We start from the raw sequence: 24,406 nt of genomic DNA, 5'->3' as shown, positions 1-24,406 counted from the left end.
ATAAAAGAAGCTAAAATAACACATAACCATCCATGGATTTCCTGCATCTCATCACTGCTTTAAACAAACAATTTGTAATGCAATAGGTCTCGCATTTACGCCTGTTTAAGCTATTGGCATTGTAATTGACAATGCATTTTATTTATGTTTTAAAAACCAAAACATAAATAAAAGGCATTGTCATTTACAGTGCTGATAGCTCAAAGTAGCTTAAATGCAAGACCTATTGTATTGCAAATGCTTATTTTATTTTGGCCTCAGTGTGCCAACCCCCTGCCCCCCCACCACCACTGGGCCTAGGGGGGCAGGGTATCCCTACTCTGTTACCTTATAATATTTTTATTTTTAAACATCAGGACAGGGGACTGGGTCCCCAAGTCCTGCTATGGCTGTCAGCAACATTTTTCTCCATGTTGCTGGCAGCCAAATGATAGAGCTTTCTCCAGCGGTAGTGTGTCCCGTGAGAGCAAATTGGCCCCTGGACAAAAAAGTTCCTTGTGCCAATGTGAAAGGACTATTTATTTTAATTGGGTTTGAGGGACTCTTGTGAGGGGGTCCCCAGGTTTACACATACTGGAGGGGACCCCCTCAGCCCCTACTGATATGAGCATGAGGGGCCCCTGCAGCATATCTTGCTGGGGGGCCCCCTCATGTTTTGTTACGCCACTGGGCGTATAGCACTTTAGAGAGAGAAGCACTTGCTTGCACGTGGGCCATTGCAAAATTCAAAACCTATGTCTTTTAGTTTGTGCACAGATCACAAACCTTTTATGTATTTATTAGGGGGATAAAGGAACGTCTTATGCCTTCTCCAGACTTATCAGAATTTTGTCCAAATTACAAGGAAATAACTTTGATGTCATGTATATATACCTGGAGCTACCAACTCTAGAGCTGATTATCTATTCAGATTAACTACTCCCCCGGAAGGAACTCAGGATATTAACTTGTTTGAGAATGAAAGAATTATAGCAAACATGGATTTTGTACAGCTGTGCAAGGGTACCATCTCTGAAACATAGTGGGTCACAGCTTGCAATGAGGATGCGATTTTGAAAGAGGTAAAGTGAAGGTGACTTATTTGTGTTTTGTCAGCTAGCTGATCAGCTTACTGTAGAAAATGAATTTTTATGAGACCTGAGAAATTTGTGGTTCCCAGTCGGCTTAGAACTAAAATTGTGTCAGGTTGCTTATGTGAGACATTTTCATAGTTTCAGTGTACTTATGAGTGGCGTTCCACAACTATGAGTGACACTTTTCTCATGAGCAAAATCAAGCAATGGCGTCCAGGGAAACCTATAAATATCAGAAATTACACCCAGTTGAGCAAGGAGAAACTATAACATCTTGAATCTGCTGCAAAGCACCAGAAATGGAAGTGCCCTTGTCACTTCAGCAAGACAGATTGCTTTAGAGAGGTTTGTAACAGGTGCACTAACAACTATCTCGCCATCTTCCGAACCCATAATGCCGTTAGTACTACAAATAACAGACAACATAATCACATGCACCTACTGGCGACAGCTGCCCCAACTCTCTTCGAACAAGAAAAGAATGCGAGCTGACAAGAAAAGAACGCGTGCATACGCACAGGGCTTTAGCCGATGCATGTGGCTCAGAAGGAGCTCGATAGTCAGGTTGTCTGTTACTCAAAATCTCCAAACACAGGTTCCCAGAGACAGAGACAGTGCATGGAAGAGGGGAGCCTGCACCATGTGCCGCAAAGGTGAATGAAGGAAAGCAGAACACAAGTGCAGAGAGGTCGATGTTGTGCCGCGTTTGCAGCGCTCCCATCTCAAAGCAGAGTGAATAGCTGTCGCAACCAGGGATTGACTGCGCCTCCCCGAGCTCTGTCTGTATCGTGCAATCTTATTGGTGTAGCGTTGTACCCTCAGCTATCCAGGTGCACATGGGGGCTCAGCTGGTGCTTGCAATGTTTAAGCTTGCACAATACCCTTACAGTTTATGTGCCTTCCCCTCAGTATTAAATGCAAATGTACTATATAACGGACTGTCACAGAAGTTGCATCACATGGCCCTCACAACTGCCACTGCACGAAGCTCCTTCCTTGATGACGTGCCCCATTCAGGAGAGCATAAGACGGCCTGAGAGTGTGCAGTCACACATACTGCCAGAGCAGCACCAGGCCTGCGCTGTTTGCTCAATCAGGGGTGCTTGGACTGCGCTGCTGTACCTCTTGCATCTGTGCCTCAGCACCAGTGGTGTCAAGGAGGCGCTATAAATGCGTGACTTTACATTTTAGTGCAGTGATGTGGACCACCACACTAAAATGTGTTAGTCTAACGCCTGATGCGTGCTACTTGGCAGGGCTGGTGCTCACCTGCCCACCCACTCACGATACACAAACCTCTGATGTGGGCTTCAGGGAAAGAGCTCAGGGACTGACGGTCGTACTGGTGCCATCGGTGCATCCATGGGTACAGTTCCCTTTGTCGCCAAAAAGAGTGGTGAGGAACAACATAAAGCAAATGGGATATTACCGCCAACCAGAAGGCTAATGCCCAACATGGACAGCAGACAAAGGACACTGCAGGGAGAGCACACCAAGGAAAAGTCCAGTGAGTGACCAGGAAGTTTGGGTTCATAAGGCCCAATGAGGAAAGAGGGGCGTGGTCGCAAGCACAGCCTAAAAGGCGACCGGGACAAGCAGTCCCCAGCTTTGTCGCCGGAGGAAATTGATGTTGCCACCGTACGAGATGCCGCACAACAAGATGCTGGTGTGAGGTGTGGACAGCAGTTTGCGAAGCCGCGTCCCCGTGAGTACGGGGTGCCCAGGAGAGGGCCGACACCGGCAAGGTGGTGACAAGCAAAGTGTGGCGCACGAGCCATACTGGCACCCGCAGCCAGGATGGCAGAGCCTGGGAGGAGGCAGTGCGGCCTGGGACTGCAAGAGACATCGAGGTCACCAGCGCCTGAAGTTGGGTTGGCTTATAGGTCAACAGGGTGGTGATAGAGGTTTGTGTTGCGCTGACTTCAACCAACGAAGAGCACAAAGATAGGCCACTTTGAGAACAAAAAGAGGAGGGCCTTGGAGTAGCAGACTTAGGCATAGTTGTCCTGGGGCTGGGACTAGGTTACCCTTCCCGGAACCCTCTTCCCAACTACTGTAATGCCCAGTATGAGCGGGTGCGGGAAGCTACACAATGCTGACCGCGAAGCGCTCAGGAAATTCGGTGGCAGAGGTTCGGGCACTGGGATGGCTTGGTAGGGAGAGAGCGAAAATGAGCCTACCTTGTTCCCAGCACAAAGCGGGCCTTGGGGTATGGTGTCTTAAGTGCTAGAATTTGAATTCAGCACTGCAATTACCTACTTCTCGACAAGGCCGGAAGTAGCTGAGCTCTGGCCGCAAATCCTCTGCCCCCCCCCCACCACGCCCCTTTTTGTTAAGATGCAGGACCGTCTAGGCTTCATAACGCATAGAAAAGAAAACGGGCGCAGGAAGCAAGAATACTAAACAGTTATGGCTCATTCATGAACCGCATGTATCTTGTGTGAAGGGCCTATGCTCCAAAGGTATTATCGTGCACATAGACACGACTGAGAATGAGCTCCTCACGTCTTGACAAAAGGTGATTCAAACTATCAATCAGTGGTTTGTGACATGCAGATACTCACACGTTAGGGTCTCAAGGGTCAGGGGGGGCAGCTCTGTTTGGTGCTGGGATCATCTGGAGATCCAGGTCTTGAGGTCCTTCCTGAACTGGAGCAGTGTTTGGCTTTGCTAGAAGTGGAGGAGGAGGAGGTCGTTCCGAGTCTTTGCTGTGAGGTAGGAGAAGGACTTTCCACCCGTTCTGGGCTTGTAGATGCGTGGGATGGTGGCAAGGGTGAGGTCAGCTGATTAGAGGTTTATCTTGAGGGCGTGGAAGGAGAGGCGGTTGTTTGGTATACCGGTCGGATGTTGTGGAGGGCCTTATATGCGTGCCTTAGGAGCTAGAAGGTTATTCTTCTTTCGATGTGGAGCCAGTGGAGATCTCGGAGGTGCTGGGTGATGTGGTTGTGATGGGGGATGTCTAGGATTAGTCTGGCTGCGCCGTTCTGCATGGTCTGATGCTTGCGGAGGAGTTTTTTGTTGATTACGATGTATTTCAAGAGCCGGTGTTCTGAATGAGTTCAGAGAAGAGGAAATCCGTCTTACCTTCAGATCCAATTGCCCGCCTCTTTCAGCCAAAACTCGGTCATCTTCCAGCCAAGCTCTGATTCTGTCCGTGGACACAAAGATCACCTATTATAAATAGTGCAAAAGGAATACAAACCACGTTTTCTCATTCCAAGGGGGTAGGCTCTGGTTCCCTGTGGCTTTCTGGTACAGGCAGTTTTCCCTCCCACACCTCATCAGAAATGCAGCACCTGAGACGAGCGCGCGCCATGTGGGAGCTGGGTCTCCCTGACCTTACATCGAAGGGGCAATAGCTAGTACTGCTGTGGAGGTGGGTGTTGTCTGCAATGGTGGTCACTTACATTTTGGGGTCCGTTGCGAGCCCTGTAACGCCTCTTACTGGTGAGGTCATGGCGAGAGAAGGTTTCCTCCAAAGGGAGGGTTGGTGTAGTATAGTACTTCTTTAAGTTAGTAGAACTTTAGGGAGAAAGAGCATCATGACGTTTTATGGAATGGATATTTAGGATGGAATGTAGAATGTAGGTGGGCAGATGAAACAAGAAGAGTTGTGACCAGCACCCTTGTATTTTACCTCTTTACAACTTTAATAAATCTTTATTAATGCCCACAAAGTGTTGGAGGATTCACTACAAATTTGGCGACGAGGATGGGATACGAACCCACGTGTGTTTTGTGAAGGCGAACACGAAGATGTTTACAAGTAAGACGGCACATTATTCCTAACGTACATTTCAAGGGGGTTTTTTTAGAATACAAGGGTGTTTGGTTAATTTTACACGCTGTGGAACGTTTATAAAAAAATAAATAAAAAAAAAAGGAAACCCTTTTGAAGATTTTACCCTGAACACATTTAAATTAATCGCAAGTTCCACGATCCAACTTTCACAACATGCCTGATACGGCTAATACAGCCACTGCTAGCCTGGAGCCTGTTATCACCTCAAATCCCATGCACATCAACTCGCCTAGAGAATTTCTCACTGTACCAGGAGATCCACCAGTTCCTTGGACAGACTGGAAAGAGTACTTTATAAATTATATTGCGAACATGGAAGACTCTAATGGCGTATTTTCACCTGAAAGAAAGAAAAGGATGTTATTGTATAGTTTAGGACCTGAGGGTTTGAGAATATACAATGAGAATCAAAAGCAAGAGAGGGAAGGTGGAGATATAGATGTTTTCAAAGCAGCAATTGTTGATTTAGATGAATATTTTTCTCCCACTGTATGTATTGCTGTAACCAGACATAGTTTCTTCCAAAGGAAACAGGAGAAACATGAGAGTGTTGAGGAATATGTTTCTGCCCTAAAGAAAATTGCAAGCAAATGCAAATTTGCTCAATTACATGACGAATTGATTAGAGATCAAATCGTCATGTACGCAAAAAATAAGGCGTTACAAGACAAATTGTGGGTTGAAGGCGAAAGCAGTCTCAAAGATAATATAGTAATGGTTAAAAAAGCAGAACTTTCCGAAAGATGTGCAAAAGTGAGTTTATCGGTTGAAAAAAAAGACACCGAAGTAGTAAATAAAATTTCCGAGGGTAAAACAGTTCAAAAATCTTACAGAGATCCCAAAACTGAAGTTAAAAAGAAAGATAGGTTTGAACAAAAGAAGTATGGGAATGTAATTTGTTACAGATTTGGTAGTGGTCTTCATGCGGCAAATTTTGATAGATGCCCTGCAAGATCCGCTAAATGTCTGGAATGTGGTATTGTCGGTCATTTTGCAAAAGCCTGCCGGAGAAGGCCCAAAAAGAAAAGCAAGAGCAAAGTTGCGTGTATACACGATTCTGAACAATATGATGATTCAGCATCTTCAGACGAAGAGCTTCAAATTCAATTAAAAAAAAAAAATGTTGTGTTAAACATTACTGATGATTGTTCCTCTAAACCTATATGCACAATGTCACTGGGTGGAGTTGATGTCCAGTTAGCTGCCGACTCGGGGTCTCCATACACAATTGTAAACAAACATGTATGGGAAGAATGGTTTGTTTCCCACATTGGAACAAATTTGGAGCCCAGTGACATTGCCCCAGAAAGCTACACTGGGGAAAAAATTGATATACTAGGTTTCAGAGTTTTGATCTTTAGATTCAAGGGAAGACATGCTACTGGAAAATTATATGTTTCCAAGGATGGACCTTCCGTCCTGGGGTGGATGGATCAGAAAAACCTCAATATTATACTTGACCCGAACAGTAAAGAGCAGGTATTGGTAGCCTGTGAAAGTGAGAACACAAAAAAATGGGTGTTGGAAGATTTTCCAAAGGTCTTTTCATCCCAGATGGGGGAATTTAAAGGTTTCACACACAAAATCATTTTAAAAAATGGAGCGGTACCCAAAATACACAAGGCTCGGAATATACCATTCATTGTTAGGGAAGAGGTGAAACAAGAGCTGGAAAAATTACTAGAGAATGGTGTTATTGAAAGAGTGGAGGCTGCTGAATGGGTTTCTCCATTGGTCGTTGCTCGCAAGGCAAATGGAAAGGCCCGTTTATGTGTTGATTTGAGATATTTGAATAATAATATTTTAGTCGACCAATTTCCACTCCCCAGAATTGATGAAATGCTATCCCACACCCGTGGTGCTAAAGTATTTTCTACCCTAGATCTATCGGCTGCCTACCATCAGGTGGTGCTTGATCCTGATAGTAGACATCTGACTACGTTTTGTACCCCTTTTGGTTGTTTTAGATTTACACGAATGCCATTCGGGTTAGCATCAGCAGCGGCCGTTTTTCAAAGATTGATGTCTAACCTACTAGGTCATATACCAGAGGTAATTTTCTTTCAGGATGACATTTTAATCATGGGTAAAGACAAACTCCATCATGATTTTAAGTTGAGACAGGTGTTAAAAATATTAGAGTCAAATGGACTAGTCGCTGAAGGTACTAAATGCAAATTTGCGGAAAGTAAAGTCACTTATTTAGGTCATGAGATTTGTGATTCCGGCATTAAACCCAAACAAAAACTAGTTGAAGCCATCATCAATTCGCCGGCACCTAAATCCAAGGATGATCTTAGATCATTCTTAGGATTAGCTGAATATTATTCAAAATTTGTCAACCATTTTTCACATAAAACTTTTGAAATGCGACAATTAATGAAAAACAAAACACCGTTCATATGGAACACAGCCTGTCAGAAAGCGTTTTTAGAAATTAAACATGCTATTACAACTGCACCCACTTTGCAAGGTTTTGATCCTTTTGCTGAAACATTGGTAACTACGGACGCCAGTGGCATGGGACTTGGGGGTGTTCTCTCCCAAGTGACAAAGTAGGGTGTAGAAGTTATAATATCGTTTGCCTCACGGTCTTTGTCTCCTTGTGAAGAGAAATATTCGGTAATTGAGAGAGAGACGTTAGCATGAGTGTGGGCAATGGAACACTTCAGAAAGTTTATTTGGGGTAAAAAAATTCACACTTCGTTCGGACCACAAGCCGTTAACTAAACTTCTCACCACGGAGGGTCTTTGCAGAGCGTCAGCTAGAATAGCTAGGCTTTCCATGAGACTCCAAGATTTTGTATACGAAGTACAGTATGTGCCGGGTGTTAAAAACATCATAGCAGATTTTTTAAGTAGAATGTCCTTGCCACTTAAGGAAGTGGATCAAAGCAGCTGGAATGACTATTGTGTTGCAGGAGTTTTTTCAGAGTCTTGTGGGCTACAAATTAATGAATGGAAGCATGAAGTGGATAAGGATCATTTACTCATGGAAGTTGCAAAGAAAATTTCTAATGGGTGGTTAACTACAGACAAAAGTAATCCTCAACTCAGAGCATTTTGGGAAGTAAGAGATGAGTTAAGTCTGGATGGTGAATTTGTCTGTCGAGGCGAAAGAATTATCCCTCCTGTGGGAATTAGACTAAAAATCATCACAGTAGGTCATGAGGGCCATCCAGGAGTATCTAGAACACAAAAAAAAGATAAAAGCACTTTACTGGTGGCCTAAAATTGATTTAGGTATCGAAAGACAGGTCCGGAATTGTGTAAATTGCGATGGCGCTGACAAAAGTCAGAAAACACTCAATCCTCCAATGTCATCCTTAGGATGTCCGAAACTACCTTGGGAGAATTTAGCCTTAGACATTATGGGCCCTATATTGTGGCAGGATGGATTGTGCAAATATTTATTAGTACTAGTAGATCTGTTCTCCAGATGGATTGAAGTCAAGGTGGTAGAATCCATTAGTACTAATGTTGTAATCAAATTCCTTGATGAATGCTTTATCAGAGAGGGAGTACCTGCGACAATTCTAACTGACAATGGAGTACAATTTAAGTCAGAAGCAATGAAACGTTTTATGTGTGCCACTGGCATAGAACAGAAATTCACGGCATTGTACCATCCCAGGGGAAATTCAGTGGTAGAAAGAGTAAACAGAGTAATTAAAGGGGCTTTACAAATGGCCAATAAAGGAAGAAAAAATTGGTATCTAGAACTAGATAAATTAATTTGGTCGTACAGAATTACTAAACATGACACATGCGGTGAAAGCCCATTTGGGCTTATGAGAGGAAGATTTCCTTATTGCAATATTAACCCAACATGGATGGGTAGGAGTAAAAAATATGTGTGGGAATGCGATAGAGTAAGAGATTGCATCGTGAAGTCACAAGAAAAGAACAAAATGTATTTTGATGCTAAACATGGTACTAAAGAGGTGTATTTGCATGTTGGACAATTAGTCAGGATAAAGGAGGGGAGGAAGGTGGGAAAACTCCAACCACGTTTTTCTGCACCCAGAAGAATTTCCAAAGTAATGCGGAACACAGTTATGCTAGAAGATGGTACTGTTCATCATATGAACAGGGTTGCAATTGCAAGAAGTCAACTCCATGACATTAATAATGACATTGAAGAAAGGGGTATGGGTGATGACTTTTGGTGGTTAAGCCCAGAAGTGAGTTTGAATTCTAGTACTACTCATGATAGCTCACATAACAGCAACCCTAGTAACAACACTCTTAGTAATGACATGAGTATGGAAATGTCGAATGAACAGTGTGGAGTTTCTGAACACCAAGCTGATGGAATAAACCTTGAGTCGTCCCAGGGAAACTCTTTTACCAACTCTGATGGTGTGGTTCAATCCGAACAAACCAGTGATGTGGATAACAATCTTGTAGTCACTAGGTTTGGCAGAAGAGTTATAAAACCCAAAATGTTAAATGAATATGTATGCAGTAATTCAGAATGAAATTATTTTGTGTTATCAAATGTATAAAGTATGTACGGTATCAAGTTATGTCACGTGATAATAATATGCTTGCTTATAATTTTATTTTATTGTTTTGATTTATTAAGAAAGGATGTGTAGTATAGTACTTCTTTAAGTTAGTAGAACTTTAGGGAGAAAGAGCGTCATGACGTTTTATGGAATGGATATTTAAGATGGAATGTAGAATGTAGGTGGGCAGATGAAACAAGAAGAGTTTTGACCAGCACCCTTGTATTTTACCTCTTTACAACTTTAATAAATCTTTATTAATGCCCACAAAGTGTTGGAGGATTCACTACAGTTGGGCTGAACAAGCACCGACAGAGTCTAGCTCCTGTCCCGTGAGGGAAAGAGTATTGTGTTCTGTTGTTCCTTGACACAGTGCTAGCAGTCGGTTGTTCATTTTGGGCTTGTGAATCCATATACAGTGCGTTTCTTTTGCTTCGGCGAAGCACTCTAATACCTCTGGGTGGATGTTAAAGTACACGATGCGCCAGAGGGTAAGGTATGGTCTTACCTCCTCTAAGTGTAGGGACGGAGGGTCCACAGACTGTTTCACTAATAGGTATTCTCCAGTTTGTGTGAGTTTTGGAAAATAATAAGGGGTGTTAGTTTGATATATTTCCGCAGTAGTGGAAAATTGAAAGAGGGCATTGCACGGTGCCATTGTGCTGCTCTGAACCTCGCACACACAGAGGATGCATTGTCACAGTCCGAGGGGCCTCACAGGCTCAAAAGGTAGCGAGGAGAATCGATGTACAGCAGCTGGGTGCATGATGCAAGTCTTCAAACTGCTGGTTCGAGGAAACAGCATAAATCAGGAAATAGTGGCTGTGAGAGACTTGTGAGTTGCTGTGGCCCAATGGTGAAGGTCTGGGACTCTTATTCTGAAGGCTAGGATTCAATTCCTGAGGTTGTAATTGGTCAGAGCCCAGTTAAATGTATGGAAAATGGAAGGTCCTTCCAGCTCTCATCTCACAGGCGCCCGCCGAATGAGCAAGTACTCGGCTATCCTTCGGTTTACATCAAATAAGTGAAGTTGGGAGAGGAAGCTTGTAGTAATCACTCCAGTAGTCTCATATAGTAGATATGATATTTATTTGGTAACCTCCGTCAGTAAATCCCATCCTCTTCGCCATATTCTGTAGTAATCACTTCAGTAGTCTCATATAGTAGATATGATATTTATTTGGTAACCTCCGTCAGCAATCTAGTACAGCTCATAACTCATCTCCGCCTCTCTGCCATCTCACCCGTTCCCTGGTTACATCGAATACAGAACGACAGTACATTCTACATTCTACAATTCTTTACTCTACCATTACAACATAGTATAACAATATAAATACCACATTACTACAAAGCTCTACGGAATGGCCACGCATTAACTGGCCAGCATTAAGACAGATGATTCGACAGGTGATACTCATAGCAGATATAGCTTAGGAAGCGATCCGAGCAGTTGTTGAGGCCCAAGACTTCTCCAATAGCAAGTGAGTTGAAAAAATGAATTTGCCTGAGCACAGTAAGGAATGCAGACCTCACGAGAATAATACCGCAGTCATAGCTTGTTGTGGTTCTTTAGAACCTTACACATTGCCGCCTCTGCAATTTTTAGCAAGCAATCTTGGCAGTTGGTGGGGCCCAAGCCTCTCCAATAGCAAGTGACAGTTTTTGACAGATCGAGGAGCAGTGCGGAAGGTAAACACGCCTGCACCAAAAACTGAGTTGCCAGGCAGATCAAAAAGTGTATTGCAGTGGGCTACTGCTTTGTCAAGGAGGTACGGGGGTTACTTGCAGTAATAGATTAAAAGCTAAGAAAGAACAGTGAGCTATTATCTGATAGCAGACAGCTGCATGCAACTATAAGGTATAGGTTAAAGCATTACGATTTCCCAAGTCCTTCGTTAGCCTAATGTTTCAAAAAGAGATAATTGGGGTAGAAATCAGTTCTTATAATAAGGAGAACTCCCAACAATGGAGCTACGTTTAAATCCAGAGTTAGTGCTTCTCCAAGCCAAGCATTCAAAACTATACTGCCTATCAGTATGGAAGTCTTGTGACCACTACACCTTGTAGCTGTCTGTCTTATGTAACACAGACTACAGCCTATTAAAACATAGAGCAGTGACTCTATCAATGTAAGGTTGGCGTGTGGTGTAAAGTGCTGACCCCTACACTGGTATGAAGGGAGAAGTGCCACGGTCCTCATCAGGAGGCCAACCCAGCTTGCACTGCCAATTGTCACTATCAAGGAGAATGCAGTTGAATTCACTTATTTAGAGGCTAACAATTGTGGAGCTACGCTGCCTGTGAGAATATTGCATACCGACAGCAGATGGCGGGCTGGGATTAAAAGTCAAGTATTTAGCATTCACAGGTTCGAATCCCAACGCTTACTGCTACTGGAAGCAAACACTAATCTTCCACAACTGTCAGCGAACACTCCAATTGCATTATGTGATGCTGGAACCTGGCATTATTAATTGATAGGTGGGATCCTTAGCTTGCATCCCTGCACATGCACTAGACGGGAAATGCACTGGTATAATCCAGTGCTAGTAAAGCTGGTAGGAGAAGCCATAGGGCTGCATGGCTTTTGTGGTGGTCACAGCTTACAGTTACACGCTTACTGCTTGGGCAGGCCATTTCAGGTGTGCCAAATAGCACAGGGGCAATATCGGTAGGTAGTAGTACATCAGGTCTCCTGTGCATCGCACTAGTGTTAACCAATTAATTATTAGATTTCCTATTGCGACAAAATGGTTTCCCTTAGTCACAGGGGTCACCGAACACACTCCATGACAACTTATCGGGCATTCTTAATTATTACACAAGTGCACCGTTCAATAGACAGAGTGCACACTGTGGATTAGAGGCCAGTTTGTGATTTTCTAAGGAGCCACATTAATTCATGTGATAGCCGCAATTCACCCGTTTTAACTTTATCAGAGAGGAACGTTCTGGTCAGGGGAATTCATTTAGCCTCTCGGCTGCAGTGTCAATGACACAAGATATTAAAATATTGCTTGATATTACCAACAGGCTAGTTAATGGAAAAAGGTTCATGAGCAACACGCTGCTCAGTGGAATTCCTGACTTGCTCACAGAAAGATGGTAGGTTGGCTGTGGTGAACCTTTGGTGCGCAACAGGGTTAAAAGTGTGTGGGGGGAACCCCCTGAGATTCATGAGCTAAGCTTAGGAAAACGCAGGGCGCCAATTGGTTCAGCGTGGTGAAGCGGCCAATCGGCAGGGGGCCCCGTGGGTGCGCCCCCCCAACAGGTTATGTGCCTTCGGGTGGTTTACCGGAGAGTACACAGATGACAATGTACATCGATCTAGTGGAATGAGCGGTGTACTCCTCCTGAACGTGGTAGGGACACTGGGGCGGCTGGTTCTACTAGTTGTGGGGGTGGGGGAGCTGTTGGTGGTCGATAAACCACCTACAACGTGGAGTCATGAGGTTTAACAAGAAATACCTTCACATAAGGACGTACAAGGTACTTGGGATGCCTTACGGCTGGGACTCTTTAGACAAGTGCAATTGCCTGAACAAGGTCCCTGGGATGCCTTAAAGCAGAGATACTTGAGGGCAGACAAAAGGGTATGAAACGGTCAGCGCTGAGCGGACATGGCACTTGCAGCCCAGGCATGGCCATGAGGCCACGTATGCTAGACCATCGGTAGCAAGTTGAAGCCTCAAAGCTGCAACCCGCTGTACCAAGTAAGTGAGAGAAGTAGAGCTGTCACGACAGTTGGAGAGCGATTTATGGCAACCTTGAAGAGACATCATGACTGGAATGAGGATGCATGGCAGGATTAATTACGTTATGGTTATTAAATGCAATAAATTATAGGATGTACACTGTATCTGTTATGAAAATGCTTTATGTTGTAGTCCAAGATAAGCCAGAAATGAGCATGTCGATGACCAATGCCACCATGATAAGTGTGTACCAAAATAGAATGCAAATGAACTGCGGCCGTTCTAACACCACAAAAAAGGTCTTGGTATAAATAATTGATGGGAGAGAAGGAACGGCGTGTGGGCCAGTGAGTTGCTCGCACAGCTGGGGAGGGATAGATGCAAATTCCTTTAATGTAACAGACAGCGCACAGCCACTCCTGCAGTCCTTCCCAGTTCTCACCAAATGCCGAGAGCTTGTGACACACTGCCGGAATGGTGAAGCCAAAGTTCTACATAAAGGGTTCCACAACAGAACCCAAACACACAGAACACTCATCCTGCCTAAATGTTTTACATACATTTCAGAACCTGTAGTTAGGTTTATCCAATTATAAGATCAGGGCCCCTCATCCTATAATGAAGATTAATAAGTGGATAGGAAAAAATATATATATATATATATATATATTCACTGAAAAAACCATAGGTTTCACACATGTTATAGTTAGCTGGACATTTTATTGATAAAAAACCAATGAAATTCCCCCGTTATAGTTAGTGCAGGCAACTATAACTCACGCGACCGCAATCCTCTGCTGATGCTAATACTGTATTTAGACACTTATTTGCCCATGTCTTCTTCCATTAAATTTTAGCTATACATATATTACAAATATTTTTTTTTCATAAAGACACATATGTCATCAGCAGAAGATTGCGGTCGCGTGAGTTATAGTTGCCTGCACTAACTATAACGGGGGAATTTCATTGGTTTTTTATCAATAAAATGTCCAGCTAACTATAACATGTGTGAAACCTATGGTTTTTTCAGTGAATTTGCAAGGTTTTTTAAATGCTAATTCCTAACTAGAACGTGTGTGAAACCTATGGTTTTTTCAGTGAATTTGTACGGTTTTTTAAATGCTAAGTTACTTTACGCCATTCGTGGCGTGCGCGCCCAGTTAACGCAGTTCGTTCCGTGCGCGCACGGTGCGCTACGCGCACCGTGCGCGCACAGTGAGCACGCGGTGCGCGAAGCGCACCGCGCGCCCACTTTACACAGTTAGTGCCGTGCACGCACGGTGGTTGTGCCCACGTTATGTGGGATGGGCCATGTACGCACGATGCGCTTCGCGCACCGTGCGCACATGGGGGACATATTATGCGCATCTTTGTGAAATTTATTCTTTGTTTATTTCTTACCTGTAATAAGCCATGCACAAATGGTGACCTTCGGGCACCATTTGCACACGGGGTGGCGAGGGTGTAGATAATTTTTTTTTAAATTTTTTTTTACCGTAAGCGTAATCGGCGATTTTCCGAAAAAAAAACAAATTTTTTTTGGGCTTGGGGGTTGTTTGGGGACCCCTATATCAATGCTGGGTGGTTAGGATCTCAAGAAACTGCCTCTTTAGACATTTTTTGGCATCGTTTTTGCTGCCCAACTCAGAGAGCGAGAGAGAAAATGGCGGCCGCCGCTTCCTGGTTTCGACCGATTCGAATGTTTACTAAGATCTAACAGCCAATCAAAATCGCGCTTGCGCACGCCACCGTACGCGTACGGTAAGCGCACCGTAAGCGCACCGTAAGCTGGCTCAGATATATATATTGATTTAAAGGCTATTTTCTCTGAATCTACTGAACAGATTTACACCAAACCTACAAAAGGCACTTCCTTGACCTGAGGACTACCTCTCTGCCAAATTGCAAGTAATTCTGTTCAGCCGTTCGGGCTGTAGCTGTGTCTAAAGGTCCTATGGAAAAATGCATGGGAAAAACGCGTTTTGGGACCCCCCTTTTATCTCAGCCCCCGCTTGACGAATCCCCCCGAGACTTTCAGGGTAGGAGCGGAGCGGAGCGCCCCACCTATTTTGAAAAATTAGGGAGGATTCGTCGACCGGCGCCAAAGTTATTCAAAATAGAATGTTGCGGATTTCCTATGGAAACGTGGTCCTAACTATAACTACCTACTGGCGACCGCCAGTAGGTAATATATATATATATTATCTACTGGCGGTCGCCAGTAGATAGTTATAGTTAGTACCGTTTTTCCATAGGAAATCCGCAACATTCTATTTGGAATAACTTTGGTGCCGGTCGACGAATCCTCGCGAAATTTTCAAAATAGGTGGGGCGCTCCGCTCCGCTCCTACCCTGAAAGTCTCGGGGGGATTCGTCAAGCGGGGGCTGAGATAAAAGGGGGGTCCCAAAACGTGTTTTTCCCATGCATTTTCCCATAGGACCTTTAGTCTGAGCTACAGCCCGAACGGCTGAACAGAATTACTTGAAATTTGGCAGAGAGGTAGTCCTCAAGTCAAGGATGTGCCTTTTGTAGGTCTGGTGTAAATCTGTTCAGTAGGTCCTGAGAAAATAGCATTTAAATCAATATATATATCTGTAAGCGCGCTCCGTGCGCTTACCGTAAGCTTACCGTACGCGTACGGTGCCGTGCGCGAGCTCAATTCTGATTGGTGGTTACATGACTGTAAACATTCGAATCGGTCGAAATCAGGAAGTGTCGGCCGCCATTTTCTGTCTCTCGCACTGAGAAACAAAGGTGGGGAACGTGAAAAGGGGGCAACAAAGAGAGTTGCAGACCCCCTAGTGTTTGTCAGGGGGTCCAAGAAGGACCCAAAAGTACGAAAAATACATTTAATAATTTTTAAAAAAAATTGCCGAGTGCGCGTACGGTAAGCTTACCGTACGCGCACGGGAAAAAAAAAAAATAATAAAATAAAGAAGTAACAGGCACATTTATTAAATAAATTAAAGGACCCACAAGGGAGAAAATAACAAATGTTACTGTGTAATAAAAGGCGAGGCGCGCACGGCATGGACTGCGCAACGTGGGTGCTCGGTGCACAGGGATGTGCGCGCAGTGAAAAACCAGAAAAAAAAATAAAAAATAAATACATAACTTAGCATTTAAAAAACCGTACAAATTCACTGAAAAAACCATAGGTTTCACACACGTTATAGTTAGGAATTATCATTTACAAAACCTTGCAAATTCACTTAAAAAACCATAGGTTTCACACATGTTATAGTTAGCTGTACATTTCACTCGTAAAAAAACAATGAAATTCCACGTTATAGTTAGATCAGGTAACTCTAACTTGCGCGACCGCAATCCACAATGTGTAATTTCAGATGTCATCATTGATGTCATGAGTGATGTCACTGACCATGTCATGAGTGATGTAATATGTGACGTCATCAGCAGTTTATTGTGGGCGCGCAAGTTATAGTTACCTGATCTAACTATAAAGTGGAATTTCATTGGTTTTTTACGAGTGAAATGTACAGCTAACTATAACATGTGTGAAACCTATGGTTTTTTAAGTGAATTTGCAAGGTTTTGTAAATGATAATTCCTAACTATAACGTGTGTGAAACCTATGGTTTTTTCAGTGAATATATATATATATATATATATATATATATATATATATATACGCATGAAATGAAACTGTAGCACCGCTAAAGGCCTAGAACAATCAACCTGTGATCTCTGCAATAGACTAGAGCGGAGGGGTTACAGCCCAGACACACTCACGAAAGCCAGAACCAAAACAGCAAACATATCAAAGAAGGATCTTCTCTTTAAGAAAGCAAATATAACTGAGAACGAGAACAACCCTAAAAAAAAAAAAAAAAAAAAAAAAAAAGACAAAAATCGACATTCCCAGACTAATCACAGGATTTAATGCATACCATGCTAATGTGCGCAGAATAATACACAGGCACTGGAACACTGTACGCAATGACCCTGTCATAGGCCCCATTTGCAGCAAAACACGGCAAATCACTTTTAGGAGAGCCAAATCTATGCGACAGGAACTAGTCAGCAGTGCACCGTTTGTGACTAAAGGTTGCACCTGGCTTAAAGCACTCAAGGGTTTCCACAAATGTGCGAAGTGCAAGGCGTGCAAACATGGTGTCAACACCAGAGAGGTCCAGATGCCCTTCCGACAATCCCCTTACGTATTCAGAGGCAGCTATACCTGTAAATCTGACTTTGCAGTCTACGTCATGTACAGCACCTGCGGCAAAGTGTACGTGGGTAGTACCATCTACCCAGTGCACGTCCGCATTTTGCAACATCTTAGGGCCATCTGCAACAATGACCCTACGTACCCTGTGGCCAGGCACATCAATACATCCCATAGTGGTAAGGCGCAGGATTTATACTGCTTTGTGGTCGACACCGTTCCAAAAAACTCCAGGGGAGCCAACAGACAGTTGGCCCTCAGAAGGCTGGAATCACGCTACATCATCCTCTTCAATTCCAAAATCCCTAATGGAATGAATGCGGATGAGGCCTTAAGTGTGCATCTGTAATTTTGTTTTTGCTGCTTGTCCCGCTCGAAGTCCAGACTCTGTAACGTTAGGTCACATTCACTTTTATTTTACCCTTATGCTTATGTTTTTCACCAGTTCGCACTCACGAAGAGGCCTCTCTTTATATGCGACATCTGTTCCATTCTCTGTACACAGCGTCCATCCACCAGATTGTAGTGCAATGATTCTCCGGTCACGGGAGCAGCAAGCGTGATTATCCTAAGCCCACTGGGGCTATACAGCTGTGCCTCCTTGGCTACATAGCTTCAATCTGTCCGCAAACCTATAGTATCACATGCACATCCATTCATTTGATAATTCTTGATATACAAAAAAACAGGAATGCGCACGCACTTAACTGCCAATTCATAGGTTTATATATTTACATATAATGATTATTTTACATAGCACGCGACTTAACTTGCACGCACGCTTCCCCGACCTCCTTCCATCTTGCTTCCATAGTCTAGAGGTGACAGAGGCAATGTTATTTCTTCTATGTCAATACATGTTGACAGGGATGATGTCACTAATGTTTTAAATTTCACTTGCTGCTTTTTCACTTATCTTCTTTTAAATCATTGTTGTGCAGATAATGTTAAGATACATTAACAATAGTCCTGATTATTTCTGTTTTAATTGTTTTCACATTACGAGAAAAATGCATTTTCCTGTGCAAATAGTCATAGGAAACTTCTATGTCTATTACAAGGCCGTTGGTTGCTGTGACAACCCTGTGTGAACAGTGCATATAACCCAGTGAATATGAATGTACCTGATGTAGTGATCAAGGCGGTACGCCGCCGAAACGCGTCTAGGTCGTTGTATGGATTAAAACTTCTTTATTGTCATCAGTTCATGGAGTCAGTGCCTGTCTGTTCGCCGCCGTCAGGATTGGAATACAATATATATATTTTTTTTTTATTTTTTTTAACCGAGTTTTATATAGCGCAAACTCATACATGCCAATAGACCCGATTCAGGCGCGAGACTACTGATTTTTCAAGCCAAAAATTGCTTTATTTTAGCTGTCTCCCACCTGAAATTGCATTTTCTACAATACAAGTCCATAGGGAATTTTCATTCTCCCGATATTTTATTTTAAATCTCCCACATCCCTGTCCTAAAATGTTGGCATGTATGCGAACTTGAACCGAAGGTATCTGGTATCAGAGCGCTTTACATGAGCACCATTTGAGTTACATGAGGACACATTCATTTTTATTAGGTCTCGGGACCATCCGGTCTGCCGAAGGCAGAACCGAAAGTCGAGAGATTTAATGACTTGGAGAAGAGGGGCTTGAACCAGCCCCTCTTCTCCCCTGTTCTCCATTGGCTGGCCTCTTGAATGCTGGCCAGCCACTGGAGAAGAGGTCAGTCATTCAGATCAGGCCCCGTCCTTTTCGGATCGGGGGGCGTGTTTTTTGCAAGAAGTCTCAAGGAGGAGACAACAGCAAAACACGCCCCCGAATCCGAAAAGGACGCTGCCTTTCTCCGAGGCATTTCTGCTCTGCCTCGGAGAAAGGCGGTGGTGTCCAGCATCAGGTTCGTGCAGCTCGCAGCTTCCTCCTTGTTTACTGTGCAAGGACGTCCGACTCGGAGACTCCAGTTTCGCTTTAGACACGCCAGCCGGCCTCCGTGGTTACCAGGGGACAGCATTAATTCTTGGTCATCAAAACGCAAAGTAAAAAAAAAAAACGGATTTCTCAACAATGGTTTCCACTCTTTTTGGGCGACCTTATGCACCCGTTTTCCCTGCCTATGTCCTCAGTATGTAAAACTGAAAGACAAATACAGCGAGCTGACAGAGCAGGAAATTCTATTCACGTGATAAATCGAGCATTTCTAGTCAAACAGAGGCGTCAAGTTACCTGCGCGGTGCACATTTACCGACTCCGACTCTGACGCTTAGGTGGTGGTGCCGGGGGTAAGGAATACTATTTTGGGGGTGCTGCCTCCTGGGGTCTGAGGAAAGAGGTCCGCTCACGTGCGCTTTGCTATCGTGTGGGGTGTTAAAAACATTCCATTTAACATGCCCCGGAAATAAAAGCCTTTTACGCAATGCCCTTCGGCACATTCAAAGGTAGAAACGGGCGGGTCCTGTTTAAAACCCTTTCTACAGGTGAGGGGTTTATGAGGGCAAAATAAGAAACAACACACGAATCCACAAAGGATGTTGCTCCAGCGCTTTCAGCGGAGGAGAAAGTCGCCACGCCCCTCCAGCGTCCAGCTTCAACTGTAAGTGGCAGGAATTTGTAGCGCTGGGCGTCATTTATCCTGTTTCTAAACGCTTCCAAACCGAACCACGATTGGCCCGGATCACACAATGTGGTCAGGGGAAGAAGATGGGATTTGAAACCACGTTTTAATGCTCCGCAGTCATTAAAGTGGCCACCAGACCGTAACCCACCACCACCACATTCCACCCCCACTGACTGAACGCAGCCGGGGCCACGCCCACCCAGCGTGCTCATTTGTGTTCCCTCGTCAGTGACTAGAGCTCCAGTTCTTTGCAGCCTGTACTTAACCACACGTTGAAAAGCCTACGTCCAGCCCCTAGCGTAAAGTTACTCCTGTGTAATTGGACAAACTCTTAGCGTACAATTGTGTAGGTGTAAATAGATTACACCAGGTAAGTATCCTTTTCTGAATAATGTGTCTTATCTTTATGGACAAAACGTGTTTGTGAATTCGTCACCCAGACTTAACCACTACCGAGCCTGGCTGGCTGATCCGAAGCTGACCCACGTGTATTCTGCACTTCTCAGATTCCATCTCTCAACCAAGGCCTTCCCCTCTCTGGGGGTAGTGGTGCGCGAGCCAATGACGGCTTGAGCATGGTTCCAGTCAGATGTCCACCACTGACTCGGCCTGAGCTCCCCTTAGTGCCTCGAGCCTAAGAGAGCCGAGCCCAGAAGCTGTGGATTCTACCTCCTGCATCCATGCTTGCCCTGGTACCTCATTCTCCGGGCCTCTCTGGGTGTTCCGGTTTAGGGGCTTCTCGGTGTCCGCCTCTGCTTTCACAATCAAGATGCAAAAAGCCTGTGTGACACGGGCACCCAGGGGCTTGGAGGATGGTGTGATAGCGCACAGAGGGAAGGGAGGCAGAAAGAAAGAACTGGGTGCAAGAGGGATGACAACCGGATCTATAGGAGTAAGAAAGAGGGGAGGAGAAACAGAGAAGGGGGGGGGGAGAGGGGCATAGGGAGCGAAAGCAAGGGAAAGCGGGAGATGATTTAAGATAAAAAGAAAGGGGGCGGGAGAAATTATATCCAATAAGAAAAGGTTTTGAGCATGTCATGTCTCTCATAAATGTGTTATTTTATTTAATAAAAGACAAGACGTACTTTCTTACGAGTGCAGACATCCATTATCCTCCTGCTATCAGAGCTACCAATTCCTGCAAGTCGTGCTATAGTCAGGGCCACTGGAATTATGCGATTTTGAATCTGCGGTGTTTACCGTATAGTTGTGAATTTACTGCATTGCCTCGTTGTCTATAATCTACTGTGTAATCTGCATCTTTAATTCAATGACAAAATAGCAAGGGGCAGATTTATAATAACTGACGCAGCCCTGCATATCAGCAGGGATGCGCCAGTTATTTTGCGCCCCAGCTCCGCCATCATGGATGCGGCGCACCATGGGGCAAAAATGGCACAGATGCGTGACGCATCTGTGCCGAAAAGTGGCGCATTGCTGGAGTTGCGTCGCAAGCGCGACGCAGCTCCAGCAATGATCTGGGGGGCCCTATCTTTACAATGCTGTGTCAATCCTTACGCCTGCTTCAAGCAGGCGCAGGGTTTTGACGCAGCATGGGCCTAAAAGTGACTGAGTGAAATCTTGTAGATTTCACTCAGCCACTTTCAGGAGGCGTTCCTGCGCCGGAACGCCCCCACCTGCCCTGGAACGCCTACATGTGGCGCAGGGCTTTACAACGTGACGCATCTCCCAGATGCGTCACGTTGTAAATACCCCGCACCATGGCGCAGGATTTGCGCCGCTGCTGCGTCACAAAAGTGACGCAACGGCGGCGCAAAAGTGGCGCAAGTACAACATAAATCTGCCCCCAAGTGTATATTGTCACATGATGTGCTGCAAGAGTCTGCTAATTGATTGAGTTAGCCGTAAGGCTTATTTTGGTCGTTCATTGCCGCATAATTCTTTCCAGAGGCCCTTGTGACAGCTCGTACATACAGCACCTAACTGTCCAAAAGAGCTGGCGGTCAAATCGTATAGTGAGTATATTATAGCCACGGGAAGGAAGCAGTTCAGTCGGACTGGGAATTCCCCAGCTCCTGAGAAAATGAGTCGGCCTCTACATTTAACACTTTATAAACAAACACTGCAGAAATAAAGCATCGTCTGAACACATTGCTATAGCGCCTACATATGAAACGCCTCCAGGCACTGAAGTCTGACACGTGATTGTGAATGACACTGGGCTTTCAGTCGATTTCTACGCGATAAACCCTCTAACACGGGCGAGACCAGATCACTTCTGTGCACAAGGAAATTACACGAGGTTGTAGGAGTTCGGGAGGCAAGAGTTGGGTAGAAGGGTGCCAGGGATGAAGAAAGAATGAAACAAGCATTTACAATGCAACGGTCTCGGCATTGTTAAAGTTAGAGCTATTGGCATTGCTCATGACAATGCCGTTTCTTTAAATGTTTTAAAAACAAAAAACATAAACAAAAATAATGTCATGAGCAATGCCAATAGCTCTAACTTTACCAATGCCGAGACCATTGCATTGTAAATGCTTGTTAAACATGGGGAGATTAAGTGATTTGCCCAAAATCACAGGATGTTGCGCGACCTTGTCAAGATTCTAACCCAGTTCCCCAGATTTGAGGTCGACCGCCCAAGCCGTTAGGCCAACTCCTCTCTCAATTGTTTTGTTATTGCATTTATATAGCACTTACAACCCCTGGCAGGAGTCAAAGCACTTTTTTAAGCGAGTAACACGCTACTCCGGAACCTATAAAGGATTAGTGGTAAATTAGTATAGTAAAATATAAAAGTAATTTGAGTGGTGGATCTGTTAGTCAGTTTTTTGGATTGAGGATAGTGAAGGGATAGACGCGGGAAAAGGTATACATTTATATAACGCTTGATACCGCTGATGCAGCGTACATATGAAATATAATCGCTCTGAGAATACAGATCTTTCCCTCCTAGACAAAAAAGAAGCGTCTACATTGTCTTACTCAGCACACGTTTCAGGTCTTTGACCCCATCTGCCGCTCCTCCTTGCAAATCAAGAGGACACGTGCCCGTCAAAATCCCAGATTTTCAACAAAATAATGAGTTCATATGAAAATAATAAAAACGGGACAACTTTTAACTCAAAAAGTTTCACCCCAGTGCACAGGTGTACCGCTTCTCTTTCATCAGACAAACCAATCCCTAGTCTAGACGGATCCGTTTTTAAATACCTCGCAAGAGGTCGGCACGACAAATCCCCACCTCTCCCCCTCCCATTACCAGACAAGTAATGCCTCACCATTTGGATCTTTCTCCTTGTAACACTGGTAGCTATACTCCGTACCCACATTGGTCAAATATTCCTGCACCTCCTCCTCGTTCTGGAAATCTACCAGCCCAGCCATCTCCTGTCAGACGACACACGCAACGAGAGTAACAGACTGTACAACCAAGGGCATGCAGCCGTGGATGCCGGCAAACCGGAAGTGAAACTTGTGACCTCTCCGCACTTTGCAAGAATGGCGGCCATCTTGAAAATAGTTCATTTAACAAAGATGATACAGCCCTTAGACTAACACAAATATATTTATCAAAACGGAGGAACCCAAAACAATGCTTATAATTATGAGGACATTACAAATGAAAAACCGCAACTTAATAATCATTCCTGCGAAATTTATAGGCTGGCTTTCTAACAGCTTTTTTAATGGAGATATCATGCCCTTTAATGAAGGTGTCATGCACTTTAACTCTTGTTGACACTGAAAAACAAAACATCATGAGAAAAAGTACATAAAAGTACAATTACGTGCCTTTCTTTCAATAGAAATATAAGGGAGAAATACATTCTCCTGATTAAAAATCATACATGCCAACATTTCAGAAGAGGGAAGTAGGAGATTTACAAAAAAGAAATCGGGAGGATGGATTTTCTCCCTTTGATTCTATTGAAACAAAGGCAATTTCATGAGGGGGTCAGGCAAAATAAAGCCATGGCTGAAAAAAATCACACATATATATATATATATATATATATATATATATATATATATATATATATATATATATATATATATATATATATATATATATATATATATATATATATATATATATATATATGTATGTATGTATGTATGTATGTATGTATGTATGTATGTATGTATGTATGTATGTATGTATATATATATATATATATATATATATATATATATATATATATATATATATATATATATATATATATATGAATGAAATGAAAGAGGCATTTATAGAGCGCATGGCTACCCTAGGGCCTCCCAGCGCTGAGAACCCGACGGCGGGGGGCAGATAAATTAAGCCTTAGGAAAAAAATGCGTCTTCAAAAGCCGTCGAAAGGGCAGGTATTCCTCCTCCAAACGGATAGAGTCTGGGAGGGTGTTCCAAGTCTTAGAAGCGACATAGGAGAAACAACGACCTCCACATCTGGTCCTGACAACTCTCGGTACCGTGGCAAGGCGCTTATTTTCAGAGCGAAGGTGCCTTTTAGGATGGTATAGAGAAACTATCTTTTGAAATATAGGAGGACCATT

At 43.9% G+C, this 24,406-nt stretch overlaps 1 protein-coding gene across 1 annotated transcript in view; it reads right to left on the bottom strand.

Annotated features, from left to right (window-relative positions):
- The window catches only part of COA7 (cytochrome c oxidase assembly factor 7), a 49,218-nt gene extending 25,911 nt beyond the window's left edge, over positions 1-23,307 (bottom strand). The window contains exon 1 of the mRNA XM_085602611.1: positions 23,134-23,307. Coding sequence (XP_085458737.1) covers positions 23,134-23,239 — 106 coding nt within the window. The 5' untranslated portion in view covers positions 23,240-23,307. The remainder of the gene's footprint in view (positions 1-23,133) is intronic.
- Between the last annotated feature and the right edge of the window lie 1,099 nt (positions 23,308-24,406).

This window comes from Triturus cristatus, chromosome 4_2, assembly GCF_964204655.1.
Source record: "Triturus cristatus chromosome 4_2, aTriCri1.1, whole genome shotgun sequence".
Lineage (NCBI taxonomy): Eukaryota > Metazoa > Chordata > Amphibia > Caudata > Salamandridae > Triturus > Triturus cristatus.
This window is presented reverse-complemented; position numbering and strand designations above follow the sequence as displayed.